The sequence below is a fragment of the Pristis pectinata genome, chromosome 13 (genome assembly GCF_009764475.1).
Source record: "Pristis pectinata isolate sPriPec2 chromosome 13, sPriPec2.1.pri, whole genome shotgun sequence".
Classification (NCBI taxonomy): domain Eukaryota; kingdom Metazoa; phylum Chordata; class Chondrichthyes; order Rhinopristiformes; family Pristidae; genus Pristis; species Pristis pectinata.
In genome coordinates, this window is record NC_067417.1 from 25,505,226 (window position 1) to 25,517,480 (window position 12,255).

A 12,255-nucleotide genomic window follows, 5' to 3' on the forward strand; every position below is an offset into this window, starting at 1 on the left:
AACAAGTAATACCTGATTTGTCCCACTCTTTAAAAACTATATCAGTCATAGAAGGTTTAAAAAAACAATTAGAAAAAATGGGACGAGACAAAGAGAATCTCGATAAACCAAAATATTTTCTAAATTGTAACCAAATCCTCAAAGCATGTTTAGCTACCAGATTATCAGTTAGTTTATTTAATGATAAAGGAAGTGAAGAGCCAAGCAAAGGAATAATAGAATTTTTTTTAACAGAATTAGCTTCCAAAGAAACCCATACTGGACAAGCCTCATGATTAATGTAAGATTTCGTATATTGACTGCTCAGTAATAGAACCTAAAATTGGGTAAGGCTAAACCTCCATTCTTTTTAATTTTCTGAAGGTGAGCTTTATTTAATCTAGGATGTTTGTTGTTCCATATATAAGATATAATTGAATCAAGAGAATCAAAAAAAGGATTTAGGAATAAAAACAGATAAGGCCTGAAATAGGTATAGAAATTTAGGTAGAATATTCATTTTAATAGAATTAATTCGGCCAATCAACGACATAGAGAGGGGTGACCAATTTGATAAAACCCTTTTCACATAGTTCAGTAAGATAAGAAAATTTTCTTTAAATAAGTGTTTATAATTTTTAGTAATTGTTACGCCCAAATAGATAAAATGATTCCTTACAATTTTAAAAGGAAGGTTAATATTAAATGATATCATATTATTCAAAGGGAAAAGTTCACTCTTGTGTAAATTCAATTTATATCCTGAAAACTGGCTAAAACAGGAAGCAGGGAAAGCATAGGAGGTAATGAGGTCTCAACATTAGAAATAAAAAGTAATAGAGTGAAACTTTGAGTAATACCTCTTCTAAAGATACCAGCAATATCTCTAGATTCTTGAAAAGCAATAGCTAAAGGTTCTAAAGCCAGATCAAAGACCAAAGGACTCAAAGGGTATTACTTGTTTTCAGGACCTGTTTGTTGGAGAAAATCTCTCTTCATTTGAACAATTGTCAACTAAATACAGTTTACCAAAAACTCATTTTTTTTAGATATTTACAAATTAGAAACCTTCTCCGATCTCAATTACACACATTTCCTATGAGTCCTGATAAGAACTTACTAGACGAAATTTTTAATTTGAAGCCTTTTTATGATGGCTCAATATCTAATATTTATGGTAGGTTACTAGGAGTGAGTAAGGCTCCTTTAGATAAAATTAAAAATGCTTGGGAACAAGATTTGCAGATTTAAATTTCTGAGGAAACTTGGAATGAAATTTTTAAATTGGTCAATACTTCTTTATTATGCAACCGTCACCCTCTCCTTCAATTTAAAGTGGTCCATTGAGCTCACTTGTCCAAAGACAAGCTATCTTGTTTTTATTTGGATATATCTCCTTATTGTGATAAATGCAATAACGGAGAGGCTTCTTTAATCCACATGTTTTGGACATGTCCGAGTCTTAAAAAATACTGGATGGAGGTGTTTCAAACTTTTTCTGTACTTTTTAAAATAAATTTTAAACCTAATCCTTTGACTGCATTATTTGGGATTGTTGGAGAAAAAGATATAACTTTGGAGACTTCTGATCTAGACATTTTGGCTTTTATTTCTCTTATAGCCAGGAGGGCTGTGTTGCTTAAATGGAAGGAAGTTACTCCGCCTACTCATGTTCAATGGTTACGGGATATTATGTCATACTTCAATTTAGAGAAGATCCGTTGTTCGATTTCTGAATCTAACTTAGACCTTCAAACATAGTGGGGACCTTTTTTGAACTATTTTCAAAACCTTTGACCTGGTGGCTAAAGTACAAATATTGGCTGATACTATTGTGTGTTAAGGGTTTTTCCCTGTCCTTTTTTTTTACCAAACAGTTTTGGTCTTGGTAGTGGGTTTAGATTTTTTTTATAATAAAATTATTCCAATTTATTCGCTATTAATTAATTATCATTTTTGATTACTAATATAGGGTATTGTGATTTCATTATGATTTAACACAATGTATTTAGTAGTATTTTATCTTCCTTTTGATTCATGTACACTGTATTTTCTTTGTGGAATTAATAAAAATATTGTAAAAAGAAAAGATTTTCAAATTCTTGGAATTTTCTGGATGTCAACTGAGTTTCTCCACTGCCACTCCTATATGATTTAAATTATGTGATTGTGGGCTGTGTTCAATCATGTGGTTGTCATTCCAGACCCAAACCAATTACTTCTATTTTTTTTAACCAGTCCTAGATCCCTTTCTCCAACTGTTTTGTTTCTCCCTTCTTATGTACCCTCCCCCACAAAAACTTGACCCAAACTTTCAGCCCTTCTCCACTTTCCCCCTTCTCCTATTGTGGTTCCAGGCTCATGTCCCCCTTAAATGTGCTTACCTATGTCTCTTATTTTCAAAATGCCCATTGAGACATTTGTGGCTGCCTCATTCTGAGCAACAATCCAAACTACCCTATTGTATTCCCTCACTGACCTTCCTGTCTAACATGCTTACTAAAGCAAATCTCCTTTCTATTTCCTTTCACATCTCCTAGACTGACATTGTCTTCTCTGTGTTAGCAGAAATGTTAGATGACATTATAGCAGTGCGCTTGGAAAATTTCAAGGTAATCAGGCAGTCAACATGGTTTGTTGAAGGGAAATCATGTTTGATCATTTGTTGGAGTTCTTTGAAGAGGTGGCATGTGTTGTAGATCAGTAAATCAACGATTGCACTACACTTAGGTTTCCAGAAGGCATTTGATAAGGTGCCACATCAAAGGTCAATGTGGAAAATAAAAGCTCATGGCATAGGAGTTAACATATTAACATACTGGCTGGCTAACAGGCACAAAATAACAAGTGGTGTGCTGCTGTGATTGGTGCCTGGGCCTTTACATTTTACTATTTATATAAATGTCTTGTTAGAAGATGCTGAAGGTATGGTTGCTAAATTTGTTGATAACACAAAAATTGGAGCAAAAGTAAATTATGAACAGAATATAGGGAAACTACAAAGACATATAGAAAAGACAATTGTTTTGCAAAAGATCTAGAAAATGGAGTATAATGTGGGAAAATGTAAAGTTGTCCATTTTAGCAGGAAAAATACAAAATAAATTGCAGAGCTCTGCTTTGCAGAGATCAGAGTATCCTAGTACATGATTCACAAAAGGTACAGGTAGTAATTGGGAGATCTTATTTAAACATATAAAATTCTTGATGGAATTGACAAGTTAGATGTATGGAAGATGTTTCCCCTGACTGAGGACTCTCGGTCTTTGAGGCAGTTTTGGAATAAAGGATAGGCCATTTAGGAATGAGATGAGGAAGAATTTCTTCATTCAAAGAGTGGTAAACCTTTGGAATTCTCTACCCCAGAGGGCTGTGGAGGTTCAATCATGGTGATCATTCAAAACAGAGGTCATTAGATTTCTGGATATTAAGGAAAACAAGGGACATGGTGATAAGTGCTGGAAAATGGCACTGAGAGGGAAGATCAGTTTGAACCTTGATGAATTTTGGAGCAGGCCTCAGTTATATAGAGCATTGGTGTGACCACATCTAGAGTACTGTGTGTAATACTGATCTTGTTTAAGGAAGGACGTTAATGCATTGGAAGCGGTTCAGAGAAGGTTTACTTGACTAACACCTGGAACGGTTGGGTTGTCCGTTATGGCTAGGCTTGTATCTGTCAGAGTGCAATTGAGAGGAAACTTAATTGAAACAAAAGATCCTCAAGGGTCTTGACTTTCTATGTGGAGAGGATATTTCCTCATGGGAGAATCAAGAACTAGAGGTCCCTGTTTAAAACAGAGATAAGGCAAAATATTTTTCTCTCAGGAGTCACGAGTCTTTGAGTTTTTAAGGCAGAGGTAGATACTGCAAGTAGATAGGAATACAGAACTGAGGATACAATCAGATCAACCATGATTTTATGAAATGGTGGGATAGTCTCAAGAAGCTAGTGGTGTACTCTTTGTTTGTTCGTAAGTACTACTTGAGAGTCCCATGTCCTTTCCACTGCTAATCTAAACCTCATGATAATATGATCACTACATCCCAAGTGTCCCATCAAGAATCTTGTATGTTTCAATGAGGACACCTCCCATTCTTCTAAACTCCAGGGAACAGATGCCTAGCCCACTCTTTTCTTATGGTGACCAACTTTCGCAGGAACAGTATGGTGACACTTCACTGTAAGAAATCCATGACTTTAAGCAATACTCACCAAGGCCCCAGATAATTGTAGTGACATCTTTATTCTTGCACTCAAATCCTTTAAAAAATAAAGGCCAATATACCATTCACCTTCCTACATGCCATTTTGCATCTACACAACAGCTTTCAGTGTCTTGTGTACAAGGACACCAGGTCTCTTTGAATATCAAAATTTCCAAATTTCTCACTATTTAAAATTAGTCTTCATTTGATTTTATCTCCTGTTGTGGATAACCTTCTTTTTCCAAATGTATCCCAACTATCATGATGTTGCTCATTTATTGAGCTTGTCTATAACTTATTGAATCCTTTTTGCATCTTAATCACAACTCACATTTCCAATTAGTTTCATGTCATCAGCATACTTGTAAATGTTACATCTGTTCACCTTGGCCAGATTGTTAATATAGATTGTTAGCAGTTGGGGGCCCAAGCCCCTGTGGTACCCTACTTGTCTCAAACTGCCCACCTGAGAAGGAACCAATAATTCCCACTCTTTCCCATCGATTAAACTAACTCTCAGTCTGTACTGGTATATTACCCCAAATTCCATGTGCTCCAACTTTGTTCACTAACCTCCTGTGTGGGATCTTATTGAAGGTTTCTGAAGAACCAAGTGCACCATTGGATTCCCTCAATACCATATACATCCTCAAGAGAATGCCAATATCCATGTTAATTTTTGCTCAATTACATTATTATTTTCAAAGAGTCTCAATATAATGTTCTTTATTATAGATTCCAGCAATTCAAATTGCCATTGTCAGGCTAATAGATCAGTAATTCCTCGTTTTCTTATGCTCTTCATTTGAAAATAGTATGATCACATTTGCTGCCCTCTAATCTGGAGGAACCATTTTAGAATCTATAGAATTTTGGAAGACGATAATCAGAGCATCCACTGTCTCTATAGTTACCTAGTTCAAAACTCTGGGGTGTAGATCATCAGGTCCTTGAAACTTACTGGTTTTCAGGTTCATTAACTTCTATTCTTCTTTACTAATATTTATTTCCATTTTACACTGGAGTCTTGGTTCTCCATTACGTTTTCTCATGTCTTCTGCAAATAGACACAAAGTAATTAATTCTTGTCATTTCCTTATGACAAATTCTTCCATCTGACTGTAAAGGACTTGCATTTGCCCTGACGAGCCTTACTGTCTGTTTTTGTTTCTCGCTAGATTACTCGTATTCGAATTGCTCAACACCATTCTCCACTATTCATTTATCAGAAACGACTTGCATTTCTATATTACATTAAAACAATCCTTATGAATTAACGAGTGTAATTAGAAAACAATTAATAAACCGCCAAAATGATACAGAACATGCTTGGACGGGGATCGGTTTCAGGGAGGCGAACTTTAGAAAATGTAGCCCTGAAATATTAGATGTCAAAACCGTTTGCTTCGACAATGGCGTCAAACTGAAGGGACGCCTAAACCCCAGGCTGATGAGTGACAGCGAGAAAGCAAAACAAATCCATCAATTGATTCACGAACAAAAACGGCTTTCCTGACACAAACCAGTCCCCGTGAAGAGGGAGGCGAGACGTCCGTCCCATCGACGGAGCAGCGGCTGGATTTCGAATAGCGCCCGTTGCTAGGATAACCAACACGGTCTGGGATTGGGTGAGTTGTCCTCGCCGACCCAATGGAGTGAGGTTTTATTGAAAAGTACACATGGCTGTAAAGCGTTCCCGGGAAGGTATTTCCTGTGGAAGTTTTGTTGGCTGTTGTTTAAACGTGTCGCTAGGATAGTTTGATTTTCAACTGCAGTCGAAATGCCATTTACATTTAGAAGAAAGGATAACATGCCATTTGTAAGTGAGATCAGATTTCAAAAAGTCTTTCTAACTCGAGCGCAGCTGCGTGTGATTGGGCGTTGGAGAGTTTGTTCATTCGGTCCTCTCTTTTAGGAATCCATAACAAGATCAAGAGATTTTGGGATAACCCGAACAATCTTGATCAGAAAATAATGACAACATTGGTGTGAATATTTAAGATAATCTGTGGTGCTATTATGAGTTGCATGCACAATTCTTACAGGAGCAAGTATAGTTCAGGCGACAAGAAAACGAAAGAAGTGAAGGCACAAGAGACTGCAGATAAGCATCTGCAGTCAAAAAAAGCTATTGGAAGAATTCGGTGGGTCGAGCAGCATCGGCGTTGGGACCCTGCAAGAGTCCTGAGGCAGGGCCTTGACCCGAAACATCTACAAATACCCCCCCCCCCCCCATGCTAAATTCCTCCAGCAGTTTGTTTTTGATACTAAAGTGAATGCAGGTCCTGAAAGTTTAGTTTTGAATGATTTAGAGTGTGTGGCTGAAGATTTAAGTGTGTTCAATTTTAAGTTGTTAACAGAATCGTTAACTAATCGCTGATTGAAGTTAGATAAGTATCGAAGAGTCGGTGTTTTAAAAATTGGAAGGCTTTAACTTCAGCATTGAGTTAGTGAAATTGAGAATGACGAGATTACAGATTAACATAACATTCAGAACGTTAATAACGTGGACAATTGTGGTTTAGAAGATTAGCATATAAGTATATAAAATGTCTGATCACGTTTCCAAGGGAGCACATCTGATCTCCAGAACCAGATGAGGAGAAAAATACAAGTTGGCTTTAAATTGCAGTGAAGGTGGCGAGGGATGGATAGTAGAAAGGGATATAATGAGGCCATGGTTGCTTTTATCACAACTGAAAATCATTATTTCCTCACGTTAAACATAATAATGAACACTTCTGAGACGTTTTGCAACATTGTTGGAAGTTTGACCATGCAAATCATCTTGCAATGGTTGCTGTATCATTGTTTTCTTGAAATTATTCAAGTGAATATTGTGACTGGTCACTGTCACATTATTGGCACCTTTTATTTTCTGCTGTTGTCTTGTGTTATCTAATTTCCATGTACATTATTTCTCTATATCATTCCTTTAAATTTTCTCTAGGTCTGGAGACTTGGACAAATAATTTCGATATGATTTGTTTATTATGTTTGATTTAATTCTTAACAATCTCTGCCTTTTGCAGAGTGCTCCAAAATATTTTTTTAAGCTATTGGTTTCTCAAAAACTTGACACTTAGAATTGCCCAAGAAAGAAGTGAAGAAAATATTTTTTTTATTAAAGTATAAATTTAGTTGAACTTCATGCATCTATGAATGTTATCTTGGATATATTAAGAACGTTAATGGAAAGTTGCTGACAAAATTGCTGCATGTCAGTTAATCTGATGATTTGACCTAAATTTATTTTGCCCGTGCTTAATTGTCTACTGAACACTGAGGTCCAGAACATTTTTTGTTAGTCATAAGAGCATAAGAAATAGGAGCAGGAGTAGACTATCTGGCCCGTCGAGCCTGCTCCATCATTCAATAAATCATGGCTGATCTGGTCGTGGACTCAGCTCCACCTACCTGCCTTTTCCCCACAACCTTTAATTCCCCTACTATGCAAAAATCTATCTAACAGTGTCTTAACTATATTTATTGAGGTAGTCTCTACTGCTCCCTGGGCAGAGAATTCCACAGATTCACTACTCTTTGGGAAAAGCAGTTCCTCCTAATCTCCAACCTAAATCTACTCCCCTGAATCTTAAGGCTATGTCCCCTAGTTCTAGTCTCACCTACCAGTGGAAACAACTTTCCTGCCTCTATCTTATCTATCCCCTTCATAATTTTTTGTATGTTTCTATAAGATCTCCTCTCATTCTTCTGAATTCCAGCGATTACACTCCCAGGCAACTCAATAGGCTAACCCCCTCATCTCCAGAATCAACCTGGTGAACCTCCGCTGCACTGCCTCCGAAGCTAGTATATCTTTACTCAAGTAGGGAGACCAGAAATGCACACAGTACTCCAAGTGCAGCATCACCAGTACCCTGTACAGTTGCAACAAAACCTCCCTGCTCTTAAGTTCAATCCCTCTAGCAGTGAAGGCCAGCATTCCATTTGCCGCCTTCATGACTTGTTGTACCTGCAAACCAACCTTTTGCGATTCATGCACAAGCACTCCCAGGTCCCTCTGCACAACAGTATGCTGCAATCTTTCATCATTTAAAATAATAACCTGATCTATTTTTTTCTCCCAAAGTGGATGACCTCGCATTTACCAACATTGTACACCATCTCTCTTAACCTATCTATATCTCTCTGCAGACTCTCCACATCCTCTGCACAATTTGCTTTTTCACTTAATTTAGTGTCATTAGCAAACTTAGATATGCTACATTCGGTCCCCTCTTCCAAATCATTAATGTATATCGTGAACGGTTGCAAGCCCAGCACCGACCCCTGCAGTACCCTGCACACCACTGATTGCCAACCAGAGAAACATCCATTTATCCCAACTCTCTGCCTTCTATTGGTTAACCAATCCTCTATCCATGCCAATACATTACCCCAACTCCATGCATCCTCATTGGATGAGTCTTTTATGCAGCACCTTATCGAACGCCTTCTGGAAGTCCAAGTATACAACATCCTGTTCCCCTCTATTCACTGCACTCATTATATCCTCAAGGAGCTCCAGTAAGGTTGTCAAACAGGACCTGGCCTTCCTGAATCCATGCTGTATCTACTTGACGGAACCACTTCTTTTCAGATGTCTCACTATTTCTTCCTTAATGATGGCTTCAAGTATTTTCCTGACTACAGACGTTAAGCTAACTGGCCTATAGTTACCTGCCTTTTGCCTACTTCCTTTTTTAGACAGTGGCATGACATTCGCTGTCTTCCAATCTGCTGGGACCTTCCCAGACTGCAGAGAATTTTGGGAAATTATTGTAAACGCCTCTACTATAACTTATGCCATTTCTTTCAGTACGCTGGGATGCCTCCCATCAGGACCAGGGGACTTGTCTACCTTTAGGCCCACTAGTTTGCTCAGCACTACCTCTTTAGTGATTGTATCGAGGCCCTCACCTCCCATCTCATCCTTACCATTTCTCTTTGGCACGTTAGACGTGTCCTCCACCATGAAGACCGACACAAAATAGTCGTTCAAAGCCTCGGCTACTTCCGCATTACCCAATATTAATTCCCCCTTTCTCATCTTCCAAGGGACCTACATTCACTTTAGCTACCCTTTTCTGCTTTATATAATTAGAAAATCTTTTACTATCTGTTTTTATATTCTGTAGTAGTTTACTTTCATAATCTATCTTCCCTTTCCTTATTGCTTGCTTAGTGGTTCTTTGTTGCTTTTTAAAGTTTTCCCAATCGTCTAGTTTCCTACTACTCTTGGCGACTTTGTATGCATGAGCTTTTAGTTTGATGCCTTCCTTTATTTCCTTAGTTAGCCAAGGCTAGCTCTCCCCACCCTTACTGTCCTCACTTTTAACCTGCGAAAAATCTCTTTGGAAGTCTTCCATTGTTCCTCAACTATCCCACCACATAGCCTGTGTTTTCAGTCTATGCTTGTCAACTCTTCCTTCATCCCGTTGTAGTCTCCCTTGTTCAGGCATAATACACTAGTTTTAGATCGAACTATTGCACCTTCCATTTGTATGAGAAATTCAAATCATACTGTGATCAATCTTTCCAAGAGGATCCCTAACTACAAGATCATTAATTTTGCCTGTCTCATTGCATTTTCCCTTGTAGGTTCAGTAACATGCTGTTCAAGAAAGCTATCGTGGATGTATTCTATAGAGTCCTCATCAAGACTGCCTCCACCAATTTGATGCGTCCAATCTCGTCTTTTAATTAAAAAGCATACTTAATCAGCGTTCTTTCCTAGTTGAGAAATCGCATTCAAATCACAAAGAGGAGCAAATTTCAGTGACCGTTTGATAACACTATGGCATGTGTTTCAGTTTTCTTTTGCAGAATTTTATGATTAACTCTGTTTTATATAAAAGCACAGAAACATGGAAGTTTTTTTAAATTCAAGGGATGTGTGCTTCATGAGCTGAGCCAGCATTTAATTGCTCATCCTGAGTTGCCCTTGAGAAGGTGGTGGTGAGCTGCCTTCTACAGTCCCTGTGGTGTGGATATACTCATGGCTGTCAGGGAGAGAGTTCCAGTTTTTTTGACCCAGCAATGTTAAAGGAATGGTAATATATTTCCAAATCAGGATGATGTGTGGCTTGGATGGCAACTTCTAGATGGTAGGGTTGGTAGTGTTCCCATGCTTTTGCTGCCCTTGACCTCCTAGCTGGTAGAGGTCGTGGGTTTGGAAAGAACTGTCTAAGGAGTCCTAGTGAGTTGCTGCAGTGTATCCCGTAGCTGGTAGAAACTGCTGCTACTGTCCGTCAGTGATGGAGTGAGTGGATGGTTGTAGATGGGGTGTAGCCCTAGTCCTGTTTGTACCTCCTTTTGTTCCCTGCCTACCAACTGGTTTTCTATCCATGTCAGTACCTTACCTCCTGTTACATGTGCTTTAATTTTGTATGTCAATCTTTCATGATGAACCTTATTGAGAGTGCAAATGTACCACATCCACTGGTTTTCCCTCATCAATTCAAAAAAATTCCAGATTTGTCAAACATGAATTTCCTTTCTTAAAGCCATGTTGATTTTGTCTGATCCTGTAACTGTTTTCCAAGTGCTTCACCACTATTGCTGTAAGGCTGACCTGTCTATAATTCCCTGTTTTCTCTCCACCTTTTATTTTAATAATTTTAATATTTTAATGATGACAACCTTTCCCTCAATGTCAAAACAACAAAAGAGCTGGTTATTGACTTCAGGAAAGGGGATGGAGTACATGCACCTGTCTATATCAATGGTGCTGAGGTCGAGAGGGTTGAGAGCTCCTGGGAGTGAACATCACCAACAGCCTGTCCTGGTCAAATCACGTGGATGCCACAGCCAAGAAAGCTCACCAGCGCCTCTACTTCCTCAGGAGGCTAAAGAAATTTGGTTTGTCCCCTTTGACTCTCACCAACTTTTACTGATGCACCATAGAAAGCATCCTATCTGGATGTATCACGGCTTGGTACAGCAACTGCTCTGCCCAGGACCGCAAGAGACGGCAGAGAGTTGTGGACACAGCCCAGCGCATCACGGATACCAGCCTCCCTTCCTTGGACTCTTTCTTTACCTCTCGTTGGCTTGGTGAAGCAGCCAGCATAATCAAAGACCTCACCCACCCGGGACATTCTCTCTTCTCTCCTCTTCCATCGGGTAGAAGATAGAGGAGCCTGAAGGCACGTATCACCAGACTTAAGGACAGCTTCTACCCCATTGTGATAAGACTATTGAACAGTTCCCTTATACAATGAGATGGACTATGACCTCACGATCTACCTTGCTGTGAGCTCGCACCTTACTGCACTGCACTTTCTCTGTAGCTGTGACACTTTACTCTGTACTGTTACTGTTTTTACCTGTACTACATCAATGCACTTTGTACTAACTCAATGTAACTGCACTGTGTAATGAATTGACCTGTACAATCAGTTTGTAAGACAAGCTTTTCACTGTACCTCTGTACGAGTGACAATTATAAACCAATACCAATAACAGCAGGATTACATTTCCTCCTCTCCAATCCAATTGAATTGTTCCAGAGTCTATAGAACTTTGGAAAATGATTAGCAGTGCATTATTATTTCTAGGGTCAATTCTTGAAGTGCTCTGGGAAGTAGGTTATCAGGTCTTGGGGACTTGTTGGCTTTCAGTCCTGTCAATTACCCTAATGTAATTTCCCTACTAATACTAATTTCCTTCAGTTCTTCCCTCTCATCACACCCCATGCACTGCAACATTTCTGAGAGGTTATTTATGTCCTGTTTCATGAAGACAGAACCAAAGTATATGTTTAATAGCGAAAAAGCAAGCTGCTGGAGTAACTCAGCAGGTTAGGCAGCATCGGTGGAGGCAAAGGGATAGTCAGTGTTCCAGGTTGACACCCTGCAACAGGTCGGAGAGTGTATAGGGCAGATAGTGACTATAAAAGTGTGAGGCAGGAGCTGGCAAACGCTAAGTAGATCCAGGTGAGAAAAGGTTGATGGGCAGATGGAGGAGGGTGGGGGAGGGAAGGGTGGAGATAGTGACAGAGGCTGGGAAGTGATGTGGAGATAACAAAGGGCTGCAGGTAATGGAATCTGATGAGAAAGGAAG

The 12,255-nt window shown here is 38.9% G+C and overlaps 1 protein-coding gene across 3 annotated transcripts in view; it reads left to right on the forward strand.

Annotated features, from left to right (window-relative positions):
* Positions 1 to 5,880: 5,880 nt before the first annotated feature.
* cep89 (centrosomal protein 89) overlaps positions 5,881 to 12,255 on the forward strand; it is a 104,157-nt gene continuing 97,782 nt past the window's right edge. For 2 of the 3 annotated variants that reach the window (XM_052028227.1, XM_052028228.1), the window contains exon 1: positions 5,881 to 6,007. In XM_052028227.1, coding sequence (XP_051884187.1) covers positions 5,969 to 6,007 — 39 coding nt within the window. In that variant the 5' untranslated portion in view covers positions 5,881 to 5,968. The remainder of the gene's footprint in view (positions 6,008 to 12,255) is intronic. The other variant, XM_052028229.1, reaches the window with a different exon arrangement.